This window comes from Sciurus vulgaris (assembly GCF_902686455.1).
Source record: "Sciurus vulgaris genome assembly, chromosome: 13".
NCBI classification, from domain to species: Eukaryota; Metazoa; Chordata; class Mammalia; order Rodentia; family Sciuridae; genus Sciurus; species Sciurus vulgaris.
This window is the reverse complement of record NC_136474.1, coordinates 100,376,296-100,398,151: the sequence shown is the minus strand read 5'-3', so window position 1 is coordinate 100,398,151 and position 21,856 is coordinate 100,376,296. Positions and strand designations below refer to the sequence as shown.

At 51.9% G+C, this 21,856-nt stretch overlaps 2 protein-coding genes across 2 annotated transcripts in view; both read left to right on the top strand.

Annotated features, from left to right (window-relative positions):
* The window catches only part of PARD6G (par-6 family cell polarity regulator gamma), a 55,719-nt gene that overhangs the window by 27,558 nt on the left and 6,305 nt on the right, over positions 1-21,856 (top strand). The gene's annotated exons all lie outside the window — the stretch shown is intronic.
* On the top strand, positions 18,581-19,200 carry LOC306642838 (adenosine 5'-monophosphoramidase HINT2-like). Its single transcript, XM_079108627.1, has one exon. It carries the CDS (start codon positions 18,620-18,622, stop codon positions 19,094-19,096), a length of 477 nt encoding a protein of 158 aa, XP_078964753.1. The 5' UTR covers positions 18,581-18,619; the 3' UTR covers positions 19,097-19,200.

Here is a 21,856-nt window from a genome sequence, read left to right as displayed (position 1 = left end):
AGAATGTGCTGATGCAGCGGGGGAAAAGTGAAGGACCAAAGGCCCTGTCCCAGAGGAGTGAGGGCCCAGGCGCCTCCCAGCCCCACCCCCCAGATGTGCAGCTGACCCTTCCAGCTGAGCCCCAGGGCTGCGTTCTAGCAGCCCATGGCCATGGCACCTGCTGTGATGGGATGAGAGTCCATGTTCTCTGCATTGGTTCTGTTTTCTTTTTTTGGTACCAGAGATTGAATCCAGAGATGCTTAATTACTGAGCCACATCCCGAGCAGCTTGATTGATTGATTGATTGATTGATTGATTGAAACAGAGCCTCTCTAAGTTGCTGAGGCTGGCTTTGAATTTGCAATCCTCCTAAGTCACTGAGATTATAGTCATGCACCACCCCACCATGCCCAGATGATTCTTGTTTGCTTGCTTGCTTGTTTTGGTAGAGATGGACATAATACCTTTATTTCATTTATTTATTTGTATGTGTTGCTGAGGATTGAACCCAGTGCCTCACACATGCTAGGCAAGTGCCAAACCACTGAACCACAATCCCTGATTCTTGCTTTTGAAATACAATGTATCAAAAACATATCCTAGCATTAAACACTTTGTAAACTATTTTGTTTTTAAAAAGTCTTTTCTGTTCATTCTTTCATATATGTGTAAGGAAATCCAGGTGCCATGGAAGTCCAACCCTGAGATCACACTTGTGACAGACATGGTGGTGAAATCATCCTGGCCTTTTTCTGTAACAGGAAGCTGGATGTGATTTTGCTTAAAGGCCATATCATGGACACTACAGAGATCACTCTGGCCAGGCTCCGTATTTTGTACCTTTGGTAGTGAGGAGCCAGGAGTGCTGTGGGTCTCTTGCTGACTGCCATTTAGACTGCCTTAGTCCTCAGCAGCAGCCACTCTGTTGGCACATTCATATACTTACCAGATTCTCTCTTGGTGTCAACTGGTAGGTTAGAAGCTTGTGTTTTGAACGGGAATATTCACTTCCAGGATCCCTCTGCTTGGCAGAGCATTAGAACAGCATCTGGATTGGTTCTTCTTCCTTTGAAAAAGACACACCTTTGAGAACTGTCACTGTGGCCTGGAAGCTCATGGTCTGGGATAATTTGCTCTCACCTTGGCCAAAGTATTAAATGGCTTAAAATTGTCATTTATTTTCCTGCCACCAAGAGTGGCTCATTGTGTGAGGATGAATGTGCTTATTAGATCTGTGCCAATTTTGAGCTTTCTTTTCAAGGTTAGGCAATAATAAGCTGGGCCAAAGTGATTGTTTTTCAGAGTACTGTGTTAGCAGGAATTGTCTTTGAAATGAATCTTTCAAAACCCAAAGTGACATGCTCCTCAGATAACGTAACAGCTGTGTCTCTTTCTGGGGCGGTTAGGGTTGTGCTGGAGGAATTCTTCAGCCTTCTAGAATGGCTGCCTAGGTAAACCAACCCCCACCACCGCCCCTGCAAGACTGCATCACCAGCCGTGGCATAGCACAGGGAGGCCCAGCCTCTAGCCATACTGGGGTCTTGTGGGTGGACTGTTCAGGCAGGCAAACTGGACAGTTATTCCTGACTTCCTACATGCCTGCTGGCCACTGCTCATGGCTAGCAGGCACAGGGTGCCTCTCCTTTCCGTCTCTCTCCTTTAATTCCCAAGCTCTGTCTGAGGTCAGCACACTCCACAGCTTCCCCACACTCCTCCTGACCTTGCTACTATGTGGGCTCTGGAGCTCCATGGGCTGGCCCAGGACCAAGGCTGGGCTGGCCAGCTCTCTGAACTGGTCTCCTGCCCACCCTCTTCCTGATGCTCAGCTCAGGCAACAGCATCGTGGTCTGGCAGCTGGCCCCAGGAGGACCTCTGACCAGTCCCACCAGGTATACACAGGGAACTGTGTCGCCAAAGGCATTGGTTCCTTGCTCTGTGGAGCCTTGGGCCCCACACCAGAGCCTCCAAACTGTGGCTGTGAAGTGTGCAGTGTGGACCCTCCACCCTCGAACCAGGATCCTGGGGTCCAAGGTTGTGACTTAGCTTCTCCATGACTCAGGCACACAGAGAGTCACAACCTGCTACCTGAACATGGAGAGAACATGGAGAGACACTGATCTAACTGTAAACCAAGGACTCTTCAAGTTACATGACGCTTATGACAAACCACATTGCATGATTCCTCACACTTAGCACGTGATGAAACAGGCTTCAGGAAAAGTCAAGCAACAAAACTCTTCTCAGCTGAAGTTTGAATTTCTGTGGTGTCTCCGCTCTTCAGGGCTTCTACTGCACCTTCCGGTGATAGGTGTAGGTGTTCTGCTGTCGCTTTGCTCCTCAAAAGGAGACTTTCCCCACAGCTCAGAACAATCAGCTTAGGAGCTGGAGTGGGCCCCATGGCCAAACCATTTCTGCAGGAAATCAGTGTTCCCAGGAGAGCCACTATTTACCATGCACAAGTGTAGAGAAGGTCATTGCAGAAATGATTTACCTCCACTGGCTTGGAATCCAGAGGCATAGAAATTTCCACCATGAACTCTTCTTTTCCAAAAACGTAAGCAAGATTTGGATTTCCTCTTGCACAGCAGTTTCTTTTCCTGTTTTTGCCCTTATCTCTGTACTTTCCACCTCCCTGCTGGAAAGGGGTCACTGTGGAGGTCACCATCTGCAGCACGTGCCACCTGTCCCTGGTTCTCATCCACCCAAGCCATCCTGTCGCACTGGTGAGCACAGAGGTGAGAGGTGAGGACTCCATTCATGTGGCGTGTGTGCTCCTGCCTTGTTCGTGGTCCTTGTGCTGGGTGTGTCCACGTGGCCTTGCCAGGCTTCAGCATTCCCACCACAGCCCTCGGAAAAGTGGGGATGCAAAGGAGAGCATTAAACATGCTACTAATAAACAATAGGTACTTTTTATAGTGGCAAAATGTGCAGACCACAATGAGCCCTGTTAGCCATTTCAGGTACTTTTCAGTGGTGTCAAGCACATCCACACCGCAGCTGTCACCACCACCAAGCTCCAGTCTTCTCAGTGTTCCCAAACTCCAGAAAGTAGCTCCATGCCTGTAGGAACTGATTTCTATAAAACATCCACAGGGTGTTTTTATTACTGGCGTCCAGCCTTGTCAGATGTTTCAGATCAAAGGTGAGGGATTACACTCCTCCAAAAGACAGATCACTTGAGGAGTGACTTCTCTTGCTAAGGAGGCACCAACCCCTGCAGAGACACCAGGGCTTCCTGGCTGCTGTGGCTCCTTCTTTCCTGCTCACTCCTGGCTCCTGTGGGAGGGAAGGGCAAGCGTTGGAAGCAAAGCACCGGGGATGTGACTAGTCAGCAGCCTGCATTATGCTTGTGGGCCATGCTGCTTGCAGGCTCCTGTGTGTACTTTCCACCTCCCCTCTGGAAAGGGGCCACTGTGGAGGTCACCATCTGCAGCACGTGCCACCTGTGCCTGACCTTTCTAAACCCCTGAAAACACTGCCTGGGCAGTAGGTTCCAGGCTTGGGCAGTGTTTCTTTGGAGGGCTCTAGAAAACTGCAGCACTGATCCTTCCAACCCAGAAAGAGCCACAAGGCTTTCCTTCCAAGCCCTCTTCTCTGCCTCCCAGGGAGTAAAGGGAAGCAGGACAGCCCCGGCCCAGGCACAGTGCAGGAAGTGTCTGGCCCAGGGCTTGAAGGGTGGGGTGCTGCAGGGCAGGAATACTCATCTCCAAGCTAGAGCACTGGTCTCCCTCCTTGGCTACCCTTCCAGCTTCTCTGGCTTTCTGCACCTCGTGTGAGGAGCCGTGGGCTCTGACGGTCTTTCCTGGGTATCAGGGGATCTGCCCTCCCACCCCACCTTGGCTCCATCTGGGTGATGGGCTTCAGGGAGGGCAAGCCCTGTTGAGGCCTCACCTTGGGGCTTCTATGCAGATCTGCTTCCAAACGACAGCTGAACCAAGGCCTCCCCAAGCTAGAGGCCTACCAACAGCCTCAGTGGGGACTTCAGGCTCTCAGACACCCAAAGAGCCTTGGGTGTTGATACCCTGGCTCTCTGGAATGAGCAGAGGGTCCCTCAGGGTAAGCCTCTTCTGTGGGATGCACTGCCTCAGCCTTGCAACCCCACCACCTTACAGGATTTCCAATGATTCCTTAAAGATTCAATGGGACTCTTCTTGTGGTTAACAATGACCTTCTTGCACCATGAAACCCAAATTTTTGATGTTCTGGGTGGGGTTGATACCTGTGACCACTTTTAATCAGGAGGCTGGTGGTGCTTGACTGGAGAAGCTCTTCCTGACCCCACGGCCTCCCCAGCAGACACTCTACCACCCTCGTCAGTTGTCCATGCCTAGACGTGTACTTAACAAACACCAAGTCTGCTGCTGTGTGGAATCAGAAGTGTGGAGCTAAAGAAATCCGAAAGTCGTCTCGTTGGCCAGGCCATCTGAGCCCTGACCTCTGGCAGATGCGTTCATATTGCTCATGAGCATTTGCAAACCTGTTTTTCCTTTTCTTTTTTCTCTATTTGTGGTACTGGGATTGAACCCAGATGTGGTCTTCCACTGAGCTACACCCCTAGCCCTTTTTATTTTTTGAGTCAGTGTCTCACCAAGTCGCTCATGAACTTGGAATCTTCCTGCCTCAACCTCCTGAGTTGTGCGTCATGGTGTGGCCACCCCACTTGGCTGGACTTGGAGGACATGAGTGGTATAAGTGCCTGTCGACCCAGTTACTCGAGTGCCCGAGTCTGAGTCCCTGAAGTGCCGTCGTAGCGGGAGACCTGCGTCTGCGTGTCAGCACCCCAGAAGCTCATGCAGAGGCTGTGGGATGAGCTGCTGTGTGGACCCAGGTGTTCCCTGTAAGAGGTTCTTTGGCTGGTTTTTCTGTGGGTCAGTGGAGCCCAGAGAACTGCGAGGAATGGAGGGAAGACAGACAGCTGCGGGAGACCCTCGTGACCAAGGGACAATATGGACCCATGTCCACAGCAGTATTTGCATAAATAGACTCTAGAATAATCCATAAGCCAGGGAAAGTCAGCCTCGGTGGTAGCTGTGGAGTCTTTGGATGCCAGTGGTTTGGGGCTCCCTTGAGATGACAGAAACACTCTGGAATCTGAGGTGCTCAGTGTTGCCAATCTCTGAAGGCCTTTGCACTACGGTTAAAGCAAGGGCCTCCAGCAGGTACATCAGCACTACAGGGAGTCTCGACTTAGTGTTCCTGTGGTACTGAGAGGTCCTCACCCAGCCCTGTTCCTGGGAGAGCCCACTCTGACGGGACTGAGGGAGCCTCTGGGGACATGCTAGGAGCTGGTTCTCAGGGCTGTGAGCCAGGCAGGGAGGTCCACCCTGAGGACTCAATCTGGAACTGAGGGTGACTGCCAGACCCTGGGCTTCCACCATGCTGCTGAATAAGCAGCCCTCTTGGTGGGCTCAGGAGAGGGACATTCTGCCACTGGCATTTTGTACTGGCCTCTCAAAGGGTGACAGAAGCATCTGCCAGTGATCTCCACGCACAAGGTGCCCTGTGTTTGTCTTAGACTGACCTACCATGTGGAGCCCACAGCTGAGAACCTCACTGATGCCCCCAGTCTTTTGCAGGGCTCCTAAAGTCTCGGCTGGTGACTTAGCACAGCAATGAGAATTGCTGAAGTAGGCCTGCCCTAAGTATGGGCTTTTCTGCCAACAGTTATTTTTGGTTATTTCAATTACAGTTGTGCTCTCTGGTAACTACTGCAGTGGTGCATAAATGCAGGCTGAATCACAGTGGACCCACAGAGCCAGCTCTGGGGTGGGAGGACACGTGGACGGCCCCTGGAAGGGTCCTGCCCAGAGTCTGGGAGGGACAGGCAGCTGGGCCAGGCCAGGTGGTGCCCAGCAGCTATTCCTCCAGCATAACCTGAGGCCATTGTGTTCTGGGGCATGGTGGGGTCATCTCCAGAGGTGAGGAGCTGTGGGGTACTTGCCACCCCGGCTCTCCTGCAGCCCAGAGTGCCTGGCGAGGCCTTGCCCTCCTCTGCCATGCTCCCTCTCAGGAATTCTGGGTTTTTCCTTTTAGATGGGAGTCAAGAAAGGCTGAGGGGCCCTCTCCTGGTTCACACCCAGGAAGGGTGAGGGGGCATGGACAGTGGAACTCATGGCCATTTGCCATTTGGTGCCTAGAACAGGGATTTTGGCAGGAAGGGGTGGCAAGAGGAGGTGCCAGTCTCCTTGTATCTGCATTATAAAATGTGCTTGTTGAGGAAGCACAGTCTGTGTTCCCAAGGACCCCCTGGGGTTTCCTCTGTGACCCCAAGTCCCTGGCACCCCACACAGGGGACTGCACCTTGCACTCCCCATGTGCGGAGGCCAAAGCAACACTGACTGCAGCAGAGCCGGGAGGGATGGGAACTGCAGAGAGTATGACCTGCTGCCCAGGGCATCCCCCTGCTGCGAGCACTTTCAGTTGAGCTGACTTTTTGAGAGGGCTTTCCCACCCTCTGGCCCTCAGAACCACCAAGTCCTGCTCACTGGGTTAGCCTCGCCCTTGCACTGCACACCCAGGGAATGAGTCTTGCTCTGTAGCTCCACAGCCACATGGCCTTGCACAAGTCATCCTGGCTCCCTGGGCCTAGGTTTCCCAAATAAGTTGAACATTGGCCAGGGAGGGTCAACTCTCAGCAACCTCTCAGAACAGATCTGGGCATCAGAGATTCTCAGCATACAGAAGAAGTCAGAGGGTGTGTGTGTACAGGAAGGGCGTGGAGAAGGTGGGTCTGGGGGTTCCTGCTCAGCACCAATGAAGGGACCAGTCAGTCCTCCCACTATTCCTAGGTTTGATCAGCTAGCCACCAAGGCCACCTCTAGCATGCTGCATGTCCTTCTCACAGAAGCATATGGCAGATTAGGTCCACGGTACATGGAGATCACACAGCATCCTTCTGGGAGACCAATTCCATCCATTCAGAAGCAAAATTTTAAAACCAGTAAAGCCAGCGTCCCACAGTACAATTTTCACAGTAAGAAGCTTGTTGTCCTGGGCTGCTGTCGGCTCACCAGGTTGGAGCAGGACATGCACCTTGAAGGTCAGAGACCTTGGAGCAGGCAGAGCCACATCCTTGGGAAGAAGACCCCAGCCTCAGGCCAGCAGAGGAACGGCATGATGCCTCCACAATTTCTTAAGGCACTTCTAAACACCAGAATGAGAAGATGGTGGTCAAGATGCAGATTTGAAGGTCTGAGTAAAATTTTATGTACTTTTAAAACAGCGGGAGGCACAGCAACTGCAGCCAGAATGCCGTGAGCCTGTGGTTAAAGATAGCAGCAGCAGATCAGTGTGCATGCACACCTGGAGTGTGGACGTGCAGGGCCGTAGGTGCATGTGTGCTCACATGTTTGAGTGTGTGCGTGAGCTTGTCCCACTGTGCCCAAGGTCCTTGGTCCTGTGCCTGGAATAAGTTCACTTCAGGGTGATACCACATTGAGGCAACTTAGGCTCCAAGTATAAATAGAAAACAAAGATCATGAAAGTTAATTTACTTTAATTAAAACTGATTTTACAATCACCTTTGTCGGCCACTCAGCGAGCTTATGAGAGAAAGCTGCTCCTGCGCGTCAGTCACCCACACACCCTCCTCAGTCAGGCTCTGGCGTTTGGTGCCTGCTGAGGTGCCCAGCAGAGCTCAAGCGTGCCTGGCATGTGGGTGTCCTGGACTGTGCTTTTCTAATATGCCAAAAGGACATATTAGAACAGGCATCCTTGAACAGCAGCAGGAGCTGGAGCCACAGCTGGAGCTGCAGGCAGGTGTGGCCTGGCAAGGGCCGCTGTGTGTGTGTGTGCTGACTCCAGTCCTCAGCACATGCCCCGCTCCTGCCACAGCTGCCTGCTCTGTCTCCAGCTCAGAGTACCTGCGAGTGGCCCAGGGGACATGTCCAAACACTGACATGACACTGAGTTCATCTTCTCAGCTTCTGTGTTCTCACCAGCAGCCTGCGCCTCTATCTACTGCTCCACCGGCAGGCTTTCATGTGACTGGATCTCGGAGGGATGCTGACCACCAGTTCATGCACCTTTGAGGCTCTGGGACTGCACCTCCCGTGTAGGGAGAGCCTCGTGTGGATGCTGCGGGCAAGAGATGAAACCTGTGGGGTTGGGCAGATGCTGCTCTCTCAGGCCTGCAGATTGTCCCTCCTGCCCAGTGACAGGAGCCAAGAACTGATTGCTTTTGACCTGGTAGCAGAGTCTGGATTTCTGTCAGCTCCTCCTTTGGTTTCCTGTAGCTTTTCTGCCTCATATGAAAAGAAGATGTTTTACTTGTCAGTTGCATATCAAAGGTGCAATTGCCATGAATGAAATGATATTGTCAAATTACTGAGAGTGTCTGAGAGGTTCTGCTTTTACCTACAATAAATGATGAACAGGTTCCTTTTGCCACCTTCCTCTTGCCCTGGGCTGAAGGCAAAGGCAGACTGGGCTTCAGGTCACCCTGGCGACCGCACCTCCCTCTGCAGAGCCATGGGATGCTGTGCAGAGCCAGGTCCCACAGTCTCTAGTGATGGAAAACCCTCATTGATAACAAAAATAGAGGCCAAAATGTACAGCAAGGGTCAGTTTGTATAAGACTTGTAGTATCTGATTGTGTATGTGACCAGCCAGGACAGCTGAGCCAGGCTCTTGAGCAGAGTCTATCCCGAGCTCAGGCCAGCACACAGCACAGTTGGTATGGCTCCCAGGGCAACTCTGGCTGCACACCTGCAAGGTCCTCATCCTGGGGAAGGCAGAAGGCTTCCCAGTTAAGTCCCCACATCCCAGATGTTGGACATGTTTAAACACTTAAATTGAAAAACAAATGTACCACTTACTATGACTTTTGAAAGAAATACTATCTTTAGTGTTCTATTCTTTTGAGATGAGTATAGGGTGAATGCTGGAACATGAGAACAATAAGCTCACGTTAAGATAGTCAACCTGTTTTCATGTACCTGTGTCAATTTTGTTGCAATATCCACAGAACTGCAAACCTGGAACTTAGTGGGCTAAAGCTGGAGTTTAGGGGGTGTCCTGGGACAGAGCAGGCATGCTGGCACCCCTCAGGTGGTATGGTGGAGGCAGAAACTGGCAGACTATTTCCTTAATGTTGGCTTCAATCTGATATGAGGAAGAATGTGGGCTGCGGCAGAGGGAAGACGTCTCTCACAGGGGTCTGAGGCTGCAGCTACTGGGGACAGCCCTTGCTGGGAAGGCCGCATCCTAAAGCCAGCAGACCCAGCACCTACCTCTCCTGGTTGTCAGTGCGTTCCGTCACGCAGCCACCACCACACAGAACATCTGAGACCCCACAGCGGGGATGTCTCCCCACCATCACTGGCCACTGGCTAAGCTCCCCTGCTGAACCCCCATGTAAGAGCAGTCACGCGGCATGTGGCCTGCACCAGCTCCCTGCATCTGCTCCTGTACAGATGGACATGTGCTGTGCGCACGTTTTTGCCCTGTGTGAATAACATGCTGTGGGGGCTCTGTGCAGGCCTCCGTGTGACTGTGTACCCTCAGCTTGGTGGCTTCTGCAGAAGTTAGGCAAGAAGCTGCCTGGGACAGCTCCAAGTCTCGCTTCACCCCTGGAAACCCTGTGTCGCTTCTTGTTTCCTGCCCTGAATGGAGGAGCCAGGGCCAACACCGCCTGCCTTGCTGCTGCTGGGGCCACCTCCTGCCAGGAGGGGATCACCTGGGGCAGGTTATTAGCGTCATTTGCTTGGAAGGCAAAAGGGACCAGGAAAAGTGGCTGCTCAGTACTAACATGGTATAAGGAAAGGCCTCTTGCAGGAGCCAAAGTGCTTTGCGGGGACACAAACACACACACACACACACACACACACACACACACACACACAAACCGCACACGGGACATCAGCATGTCAACCCACGGCATCCACACGCATGGCTTCATGTCTACCCTAAATCCCTGGGGGAGGAGTTGAGGTTTCATTTAAAGGGTCAAATCTATTAAGTGCTCTCCCTTCTTTGCTGATTGAAAATTGTGTAGGAGTCTTCACGGTTGGTTCTCGTGTGGCACTTCTGAGAAGCCAAGGAAGGTACGCAGGCGTCGAGGGCCTCCGCCTCAGAGGGAACCAGCCCGGGTGCACCGGGGCCAGGGTGCACCTGTCCTGCGTCCAGGAAGCAGAGTTGTGTGCAGTAGAGAGGCGCTTTGCTCCTGCTGCCTGTGCCTGGCAGTGCTCTTTCTGCGCATGAGCCTGGCTTCTTGTTCTGACATCTGCTCCTTTCCTCTGTCTCTCCTCTTCCTTGATTTCCCTGCAGAAGCCTAATTCAGACAGAAAGTTTTCTCTGCAGGAGCCTTCCTGTTTCCTGAGGTGCATGTCTCAGGGCCCACTTGCAAGTGAATAGGCAGAAACACCTCCCTCCACAGAGCAGGAGTTGGAGCCTGGAGGGCAAGGAGCCTTCAGGAGTCTTGGGGCTGGTAGCTATAGCCTCATGTCCAGCCCGGCACCCAGAACTGAAAAATAAAACCTAGCGTTGGTCTAGAAGGTCTCCAGAAACACTTGTCCCATGCATAAGACATGGTTTTTTAAAGAATAAATCTAAACTTTGATATGCCCTATGAATAACTCCGTGAAGAGCTGAGGCTGCTCTCTCTGCCACAGTTACTTGCAGGTGACTGAAGAAGTGTTGGATTAGCACCTTTATTTGCCCTGTGAAAGCTATTTTTGTTCAGTTTTGTGTTTGTTTTCAAAATACTCTGGCCAAAAGCACTACCTTAAAGTGAGACCTATTTGAACTACGTGGAAGTCGATTCAGCTGGGTGGTTGCAATGTGTAGGTCGATTCCCAGCTGTCAGCAGGCGCAGGCATGCTTGCTCTGCACCTGTGGAAGCTCTTACTTCCCCATGATCTGCAGCATCTCCCTTGGGCATAGAACCCAGATGAGCATTAAGCCTTGCAACTTTGCCTCCTTCCTGCCAGGGCTGGTTCTCAGCTACCTTCTCAGTTGGATTTGGGATCATAAAGAGCACTCCTTTGCTCAGTGTATGCATGAGGCAGGGCTGCTCCTTTGGCACTGCTGACACTTAGTTGGGTAATTCTGGGGTGTTGCATGCAATGTAGACTATTGATCAGCACCCCTCGCCACCACCAGGTAGATGCCAGCTGTGTCTGCCCAGCCACTTGTGACAGGAACTACATGTCCCCTGGGACTGGAGCCCAGGTGAGTGGTGAGTGGCTGCCAGTGTCATGGTTAGTGTTGGGCTTAGGGTTGGGAAGATGGGCCTGGGCCTGCAGGATCTGGCCTGCCCCTCAGCTGGTGTGAGGATGATGTAATGGCACACAGTCTAGGAAAGGCCAGGCTGGGTCTCAGGAGTAGGAGTGCCAAGGTCACTAGAGGTGCTGGGTCACCCACTTCCTACAGAGATGAGAGTCTCTGTGGCTTCAGGCAGCCCATTACTCGAATCTGGGCAGACATGGGAACATTTGAAAATGAAATTGCCCTCTCAGAAATAGTCAGGGCCACTGGCAGAGAACAAGAACCCCAGAGCCTGGTGGGATTGGCCTGGGGGACCCCCGCAGTGCCTGGAGTGCGAGTGTGGACCAGGTTCCCCACTTGGGTGCTGTGTGGCAGTGCTTGCTCCTCCCACTGCATGTCCCTGCCTGCCAGCAGCTGTTGCCACCCATACCAGCCCTGCTCTGCCAGCAGGAACTCCCCAAGCAGGACCTCAGGTAAGCAGGGCTGTGCACATGCATGTCACAGCAGCAGTTCTCAGTAGGCAGCCAGCTCAACCAGGCCAGGCCAGTAGGCTGGCCTCTGTCACAGCCAGGCCCCCCGCCCTTTCTGTGGAGCCGTGCTGCTCTCTGCAGACACTGAATGTCATTGCTGCCAGAGGCACCTTGAGGTGCTCGTGTCAGGCCTGGCATCCCTGGACAGAGACAGGCCCAGCTGCAGCAGCTCTCAGGAGCCAAGTGCGTACCTACTGCCAGAAGGCAACTCCATTTTGGGGCCAGACAGCATACCACCTGAGCCTTCGCACACCTCCAGGTGTTCTTGGACCATTTCATTCCCAATCAGAATGTGAACAACTGGTGGACCACCTGGTCGCTGCACTGTCCTATCCCATGAGGAGTTGAACAGCAGGCAGCTTGAGCCCTGTACTCTTGCAGGTCTACCCAGAGGCAGAGGGGGTCTCAAGCCAGACCTCCATGTGTGGTTCATAGGAAGGGGCAGTGGTAGGTCTTGGGAACCTCTTCAGCCCTTCTGCTGGCTCAGGACAGTGACCTACTGACATGGGTGTGTGCTTCCATTGCCCAGAGTGAGCCCTAAGCACTGAGGCTGGCCTCAGTGTGACTCACCTGAGTGACTTCAGCTCCTGGGATTACCAAGTGAAAACATTCCCCTCTACTTAAAATTTAAAAAGAGAGAGATGATCACAGTCACTTTTGGGGCCTTCCTTTGGAGGTGCAGTGGGCCATACCACTTGAGCTGACCAGGCACCATGCCCCCTTCCTGGCAGTACCCAGGGGAGGCTTGAGAGGGAGCAGCAAGTTCCCCTTGGTACTTCCTGACCAGCTCCCCTCCTTCTCTCCATACCACTGCAAAAATGTATGAAACAGGGACTTGCCCTCCATAGTTTGCTCTCTCCCTGCAGCTGGGCTCCACCTGCTTTTCCCTCCCAGCAAGAAGAGCCACAGCCTGAGCCCTCTGAGCTGTTTGGAGTTGGCACAATCTGAGAAGGGGCCTGCCTGTCGTCCTCCTTCAGCTCTTGGAAAAGACACTCAGAGGCCTGAGCTGCCCTCACCACTTGCTATGTCCATATCCCTTCAGCATGGCCCCTCTGGGTATCCACCCCCACACCTGCCCCTGTTGACACCAACTGACTCTGTGCTGCTGCCCTGCTCCATGGGTGAGATGCTCTCTGACCTTCTGGCGCTATGCCGAAGGACATACCTTCTAACTCCCTGAGGGTCTGCTCCCAGCCCCACACAGACCACAGCACCAGTGCTGGCTCTGTGAGGCCATCGTGAGGAGGCCAGGGCTGGAATTGCCTTCCCAAGGTGCTCCCAGAGCAAAGATGGCCAAAAGGCTGGGCAGGGAGACTACACATCTCCCCAGAGTAGAAAGCATGTGCACATACTTGGAAAGTGACCAGGTTATTTGCCAGACTGCTCCTTCCTGTCCCTTGGGTTGTGCTCTTGCCTCATCAGCATGCCTCCCTAGCACTGTGTCTGGGTTTGGTGGGTGTCCATGTATCTCCAGAACCCTTGCCTGTCTGCCCTGCCCAGCCTTCTCTCAGCTGTAGCTGTCATGGCTCCGCACATGCCCACTGTGTGTTGCTGCCCCCACAGGCCCTCAGCCAGCCAACCTGCCCTCCTGCAAAGGCCACCTCCTCCAGGACCACCAGCCTAAGATCATTCAGTGCCTGGCAGGGCATTTGTCCAGTGTGGCTGTGGCTGGTGCACATGTGGGGTTCTTAGGCATGGGGGGCTGCCTGTGAGATCTCAGAGAAGCTGCCTGAGTCTCATGCTGCTTCCCAAACACCAACCCTGCTTCTAGGAAGAGACTTCCCAGAGACCTGGTGGGAGCCTGCACGGCTGGAGCCTGCACAGCTGGAAGGGTGGGTGTCTGGTAGTGGCCAGGTGCCCACCCACAGGGACAGAGCTGCATAGAAGTGCTGTGAACAGTGGAGAACAGCTGTGCCCCAGGAAGCAGGAAGCTGGGCAGGGGAGACAGTGCACAGGGCACTGCAGCCAGCGTGGGTCCCAGGTTCTTGTGTTGAAGCCCTGGTTCCGCAGGAGTTCAGGAGGCAATGAAGGCCATTGCGAGAAGCCCATGCCACAGGAGAACAAGCTCACCCTATCGCACGCTGTCCCACAAGGACATGGCAAGGAGGTTGAAGATCCTTGGCAAGAGAGCCTGGACCAGCCTGGACACCACCTTTGGTGCCTGGGCCACATGGCTGTGCCTGAGCCTAAGGTGGTGGCCATGCTGCCTGATGCCAGTGGTGGCTCACACTTACCACAGCACAATTGCTGGGTGCTGCTTCCTTCGGGACTCTGTGCTGAGAGCTCTCTGTACAACCAAGTCATCGGGGACACTGCGCTAGACTATAGGGAGCTGGCAGGGTATGGCGTACCTCTGCTCTGTTTGATCCAGTCTGCTTGCCATCCATCCTCTCCCAGTGCTGGGTCGGGAGCCTGGCCTGTGTCGAGCACCCAAGGTCCTTGAAGAGACATGCTGCAGAATTCATGTGCGTGTTTTGTAAAGCATGGTATGCCTTGGGAGAGGGTGGGCCCCTAGGGCTGCGTCCCTCAGTGCAGGAGGCAGGACCTAGTCCCTGCCATCATCTTGCAGCCCCTCAGTTCCCCTGTCAGGGAAGGTGATGGCTGCAGGGTTGTGAAGACCGAGGAGGAGGTAGGTGGGCAGCTCCCACGGGCCTAAGAGGTCTTCTGATGGGCAAGAAGGCAGAAGTAGATAGGTTTTGTTAAATGAGTTCCTTCAAACTGTGACTGTTTTCTAAATGGGGTGTCCCAACGTGGGACTTCTGCTAGCAGAAGTCCCTGGCATCCAGTCATACACCAGTTCCTTTTGCCCATGATAACCATTTGTCCATGGTTTGTGGGGTACAGGGCTTGGAGAGAACGGGACTGGCCATAAACTTGCCAGAGAATGAGAGGTAAGAGTGCCAGGCACAGACCTAGGGTTTTCCAGGAGTCTCACAGGGCAACGTGGCCCCAAGTGACAGGTGTCACGGCCAGACTCAGAAATGGCAACCAGTTCCCCAGGGCCGACAGGCCTCACACAGTGGGCAGTGGCTCTGGACTTGGCCCAGCCAGGGATTTTTTTCCTGTACCCTGAGGTCTTTAGCTGTTGTTGGTGGTGTATGGTGGTTGTTTTGTTTTTACAGTTCTGGGGATCGAACCCAGAGCCTTGTGAATGCTAAGCAAGTGCTGTACCACTGAGGTCTTAAAGCTAACACATGGCATCAGTACCTGCTCCTGACCAGGGGACTGAGTCTCCTCTGTCAGTTTGGATACCACCCCAGGACTGAGCACAGGGGCTTCCACACAGCAGTAGCTAGGGATTTTGAAAGCAAAACCCAACAAGGGAGCTGTGCCCATCTCCACATGACCTTCTGTTAGCAGACGGAGGGGTGTCCACGTTGGGACACCCCACTCAAAAAAGAGCCTATGTGAAGAAACTCATTTAACAGAAAAGCGGCATCCATTCCTGCCTTCTTGCCCATCCAGGTGTGATCCCTGGGGTCTGGCCACCCTTTCTGTAACTGACCTTTCCCAGGAGGCCACAACCCAGCCCTCAGTGGCCCTCCATCATTTCTTATCCAGCATGATGGACATTTTCATGCCAGAGCACCACAGTTCCTAGTATGTATCACACTCACAGGAAGCTGGGGAGACTGGGAGCTGGGCTGATCTCTCAGAGTGGGACTTCCTGCACTGGTGGTGGGTGGTCTGTTTTGCATCATGCAGGTTCTAGGTGACTTCTGTTGCTGCCTGGCATTGAGGTGGGACCACTCCCTGAAGGTGGACAGGTGCACAGAAGAACTTGGTTTCTGTTTTTATAAGCCAGGCAACAGTTGCCATTGTTGCTTAGAAATACACAGGGATACGACTTAGGATTAGGCAGTGATTTCTTAAATATAACACCAAAAGCTCAAGAAACAAAAGAAAAAATAGTATCAAAATCAAAACTTATCAAATTTTAAAACTGCTGTGTGTCAAAGGACATGATCAAGAAAGTAAAAACACATCTCACAGACTGGAAGAAAACATTTGCAAAGTACATACCTTCTCAGGGACCTGGGTCCAGAGCATGTGAGGATTCCCATATCAGCAATAAAAAGACAGAAAATCCAATTGGAGATGGGCAAAGGACCTGAACAGACATTTGTCCAGAGAAAGTAACAAATGGCTAACAAGCACATGGAAAGCTGTTGGACACCACTGGTCATGAGGGAAACAAGTCAAACCAAGGACTGCTATAGTCAAACCAATCAAAATCAGGTTGAAAACATGGACAGGAACTCAAGGCCCCTTGTACTGCTGGAGGGATGTGAAGTGCTACAGCCACTATGGGAAACAGCATGGCTGTCCCCAAAAGGCTGAATTGGGACTGGGGCATGGTCAGTGGTAAGAGCATGTGCTTAGCGTGTGTGCATGGCCCTGGGCTCAGTCTCCAGCACCAACACAGAGTCAAACTTGGAGCTGCTACGTGACCATCAAGCTTCAGCACACGTACATCTGCAGCAGCATTATTCATATGGGAAAAGGCAGAGAGAGCCCAAAGGAGCTTCAGTGACTGAGAGAATGAACAAGTGAGGGTGTTATTCACAATTGAGTATTCACCCATAAAAGGAAATGAAGCACGGTGGCCACGCCTACCATCCAGAAACTTGGAGGCTAAGGCAGGAGAATTGCAAATTTGAGACTAGCCTCACCAACTTAGTGAGGCTCTGTCTCAAAATAAAAAATAAAAAGGACTAGGGATATAGCTCAGGGGTAGAGAACCCTGGGTTCAGTCCCTGGTGCCAGGAAAAATGAAGAGAGGAAGGATTTGAATGTGGAGTAAGTTCATGGAAACCTTGGGTTGCGGAAGCTCATGGGACTTAGAAAAGCCAGAAGAAGACCCTGTGCTCTGTGATTCCATTAATGCAGTATCCAGAACGGGACTCCAGAGATAGCAGACAATGAGAAGCCAGCAGTGGAGAGGAGGGCAATGGGAGGCAAGGATCCCTTTTGGGTGTGATTAAAAATGTCTAGTAGTTAGATAAAGGCTCCACAGCATCCCCAAACCATTGAACTGTGGGCCTTAAAAACATAAAATGAGCTGTGGTTGTGGCTCAGTGGTACAGCACTTGCCTAGCATGTGTGAGGCACTGGGCTCGATCCTCAGCACCACATAAAAATTTAAAAAATAAATGTATTGTGTCCATCTACAACTAAAAAAATTTTTAATAGATAAAATGGTGAATTTTATGTTATGTAAATTTTATCTAAAAGAAATTCAAATCAAATGTGCACAAAGAGCCAATGTGGCTAGTGATGGGGCAGCAGGGTGGTATGGCCTCCTGCGCAGCCTGGAGACAGGTGGACAGACACCAGCTGCCATTCCTTGCTGAGTGAGCTTTCCTGGGAGCTTGTGGGGAGGCCCATGCTGAGGGCTACTTTGCAGAGGTAGCTCGATTGCTGGAGGAGACACCAGAAGGCCAGGGTTGCCTGGGACTGCAGGGGCAGCATTTTCTAGTGAAAGCAGGTGGTTTGGGCTGTTTTTTGTTTGTTTTGGTTGTGTGGTGCTAGGGATGCAGCCCAGGTAACACTTGCTAGGCAAGCGCTCTGCTGCTGAGCTGTACCAGGTCAGGACTTGGGTAGGTATTTTTAATAAGGAAAATAATGAAGAGGCAGGGCCAGTGCTTCCTGGGAAGACTTGTGCTGTCCTGTCAGCCCCTCTCCTGCTTCTTCACCACGTCAGGTCAGAACCTGCTCCTGCCTACCTACAGGTCTCCATTATCAAGTGCGAGTACTGGACCACTGTGCCCAGACACAGGACCCAAGGGGAGCTGAGACCTGTTCACTGCTGGGTTGTTTTCCTGTTGCTGAAAAGTCACAGAACGACTGCTCGAGTGAAAACTAGGACTTGGTGTGTGGGGAGTTCTCTTCTCTTGGCAGGAAGTCTATTACAAGCGGGGCTCTCGGCCTCCTGGGATCTCCAGTGAGGAGAGTGTAATTGGGGAACACAGGGCGGGGGCGGGGCATGGCGCTCTCATTAGTGAGCCTTTGCCCAGCATGCTGAATGCATCCCTAGCATCACAGAGACAGCAGCCTGGTGCTCAGCAGCACTGCCAGCAGGGCCCCAGCAGGGCACCTTGCCCTGCCCACACGCCAGGCATGCGTGGGTTGGAGTGAGGGCAGAGAGGAGATGAGACCCTCCGTGTCAGGACACTGATGCTGCAGGAATCCTGGGTCTTCTTCATGTGCGCACATCTTGTTTTTCAGCATCCGTGGCTGAAAGATGTTGATGCTTTGTTGTCTTTAGAGCAGGATCTTGTGCCAGCTCATTTTACTCCGTGGCATGGTTCTCCGGCATGCATCCTGTGCCTGCCCTTAGCTGTGGCAGGAGGGCTGGTCCACAGCGGGGGCTTGCTGGGGCTGGAGCAGGTGCGCGTAGGCCTGCACCCCACAGCTGCGCTCATGTGCAGCGTGTCACCTGATGTCCCCGAGAGGACGAGAAGCATGTTCTCTTCCTGCCTCCTCCTCCCGCCTTCCTCTCCTCTTTTAAAACCTTGCTTGTACTAAAGCAGCACCCTCTGCTCCCAAGCAGGGGCTGCACAGTGGGGTGCGCCGTGCCAGAGACCAAGGTCCCATTGCCCACTTGTCTTCATGGCATTGAAGTTGGGACCTGATCCCAGGAAGGAGATGTGTTCTCTAGGTGGAGAAAAACTGGATCAGCAGCCATAGGACAGGTAAGCCAGAGGAGTCAGAAAGGTCCAGAGTTGGGACCTTGCCTCAGGTTCTGAGCCCTTCTCTAGCCTCTTGCTCCCAAGGGGACCAAGACAGTATCTCCATGGCTCCTTTTCTGCATCCATCTGGTGCGCCCCTGTCGAGCGCTCACAGAATGAAAGTGGGAGGTGAGTTGGGTGCAGGACTGAGTTGTTCCCGCAGCTCCGGGAGAATGGCTGCGGCTGTGGTACTAGCCGCCGGCGTGCGCGCGGCGAGGAGAGCCTTGGCGGTCTCTGGACTCCGGGGGGCGCAGGTCCGGGGAGCTGCAGGTGTGACAGACGGGAGTGAAGTGGCCAAGGCCCAGCAGGCAGCTCCTGGAGGAGCAGCTCCCACCATCTTCTCCCGGATCCTGGACAGAAGCCTTCCCGCTGACATTCTATATGAGGACCAGCAGTGTCTGGTGTTCCGTGATGTGGCCCCTCAGGCTCCTGTGCATTTTCTGGTCATTCCTAAGAAGCCCATTCCTCGTATTAGCCAGGCTGAAGAAGAAGACCAACAGCTTCTAGGACACCTTCTCCTTGTAGCCAAGAAGACAGCAAAGGCTGAAGGCCTGGGAGATGGATATCGACTTGTGATCAATGATGGAAAGCTGGGAGCACAGTCTGTATATCACCTTCACATTCACGTACTTGGAGGACGGCAACTCTAGTGGCCTCCAGGTTGAACCTGCCAACTGACCCAAGAAACTTGGATCTGGATGTTTGGATGGCAAAAGGGAAACTGTGATGCTAATAAACCTATTCTCCCTCAAAAAAAAAAAAAAAAAAAAAAAAAAAAAAGTGGGAGGTGAATAGCAGAGCTGGCCCTCTTCCCCCGCTGCTCCTCACTGTGGTGGCCGTGGTGAAGGCCATTGGCAGGGCTGGCAGGCAGGCCCAGCAGCAAGTGAGGCTGGCAGGGAGGTGCCCACCTGCCAGCTCACATCCTGACCAGAAACCACCCTGACAGGGCCACCTGCTGCCATGACCCCAGGATTCACATGTCCCCCCGCCCAAAGCCTGGCTTGGACATTGCTTGTGCAGAACAAAGGTCCTGCACTGCTGAGGGACTGGAGTGGCTGTCCCTGAGGCATACACAATACAGCTCCCAAAACTGGAAGTCATAGCCAGTGCCCATGGGTCTTCTAACCCACATTTGTTTTTGTGGTTGAGGATGAGTAGGGCCCAGCACACTTCCAAACTGCTGAGATGGACCATATACACTGAGTCCTGATGAAGGGGTCCCATCAGACCTGGGCATTCACCTCAAGGAAATGGCCAGAGATGTCCCCAGGGGCCCACAGCATCACCACTGTGAGATCAGATGGAGTTTGAACACATGTCCAGCAGCAAGGGATGAACTAGAGTATTTCCAAGCAGGACAGTACTGGGCCCATACTTCTAACCTTCAGCATGGACAAGAGAAGCCCAAATGTGCCGTGTAGACACACAGACCTCAGCAAGATGGCAAAAGCAGGTGCCATTTCCCAATCAAAGAATCATTCTGTTCTTTAAAAACCACCTCCAGGAAGAGCCAAGGAGGAGAAGATGGCTACCCCCACAAGCTGCACCATGTGCCCCAGGACAGTCCACACCCCCTCAGCGGGCCTGGCAAGATGACTACAATGCAGCTCCCACACAGCACAAAGTTGTGTGAGCCTGGAGTCCTGGTGTCTTGCTGGGCACCATGGCACATGCCTATAATCCCAGTGGCTTGGAAGGCTGAGGCAGGAGGATTGTGGTTCAAATCCAGTCTCAGCAAATGAGCAAGGCCCTAAGTAACTCAGCAAGACCCTGTTTCAAAATACAATATAAATAAGGACTGGGAGGGCTAGGGTTGTGTCTCAGTGGTAGAGCACCCACCTAGCATGAATGAGGCCCTGGGTTCAATCCTCAGCACTGCATAAAAATAAAAAATAAAAGCATCGTGATAGGGAGAATCACAGACTTTAGGACGGGAGCCCCCTATTTCTCCCTTGCTAGCAAAGCAATAAATCATCTTTTTATTTTGCTCAAAACTGTGTCCCCACTATTAGATTGGCGTGTGGAATAAGGACTAAACTTTTGGCAATAAATTTGGCACCCTAGATGGGACCTGAGAGCAGCCCTTGCTCTAGCTTTCTTGATCAGGCTTGGCCTTCAAGCGACTCCCTCTTCCAAGGTGAGAATACAAGATGACTGGGGAGGTTATTGAGAGCAGACTGCTGAAGAAATTTGGTGATGGTGTGAGTTTGCCTCAGACTGAACCAGAGAGGCGTTCTGTGAAACTGTCTTGCCTGGCGTTTAAACTCAAAAACATGGGGAACAATGCAAAAAAGTGAAAGGGCCAAGGAAAAAGCAGCCAGTATTTTGGCTTTTCAATCTAAAGTCATCCAGGATTCAAAGAATGACAGGACCCCTCTCTGGGAACTGCACCTCGAAATAACAACTTAAATATGAAACAGAGAATAAAACTAATGGATATGTGAACAGCAAGCCCTGTGGATGAGTGGGAGAAGGCAACATCAATTCTGTAACATTTTTGTCTTGGGCCAGCCAACAGTTAACTACATGGCCACTTCTAGGTATGAAGTGCAACTTTTCCTGTATTTGCTTGACTTCACCACTGTAATAATGTCTATGAAAAAAAGGAAAGATTCAATCAAATTTTGTTGCTATAATTTTTGAAACATTTTATTCTGATTTTGTTTCAACACCTTTGAAACACACACCTAACAAAAATACTTATGCACCTCTTTTTTCTCCAATAGACCTTTGGATTAAAATCCATGAAATTCATGTGCCAATATTAGAAACCCTTTAGTCACTTATTTTGTTTTCAATAGTGATTTTAAAAGGGTTTAAAGTACCTAACCAACTTGTCTGAAGGATGATTTTAGGAATATGGCTATCAGTAGAGTGGTGGGACCTCTAGGAATCTGCCTCCTCTGCACCCCTTTTCTAATGGATTGCTGCTTGTTTTACACGATGAATATTAGACCTCACAGTTTTTTTTAACTTACTAAGGCAGAGCTTCACTGAGGTAAATTTCATAACATTTTGGTTAAGTTTGAAAAATTAGTTTATACTATTTGTATTTTTAACCAAATGGTTTTTCATATACAAATAAAATTAATATTGCAAAATTTTTAAAAAAGTATCGTGTCCAACTACAACTAAAAAAATATATATCAAAAAAAAAAAAAGGCCTGGGATGTGCTCAGTGCTTAAGTGCACATTCAGAGAGTTTGGGAATTTTGATTAATGAAGCTCACATGTTGTGGGTGATGTGAGGGGAACAGGGTGCCTTCTGAAACCCCACTGGAGGCCCTGGCAGGCAGCTGCAGGCTGGGCTCACTGGACAGTTGGAGCCACACATGCCCATCCCTGGGTGCTGGGAAAGGGTTTCAGGCAAAACCAGGGCCAGGCCAACTCTTCAGGAGCTTGGAAAGAAC

Coding starts and splice junctions, on each gene's coding strand:
- LOC306642838 (XM_079108627.1), top strand. CDS start 18,620: ATGGCTGCGGCTGTGGTACTAGCCGCCGGCGTGCGCGCGGCGAGGAGA.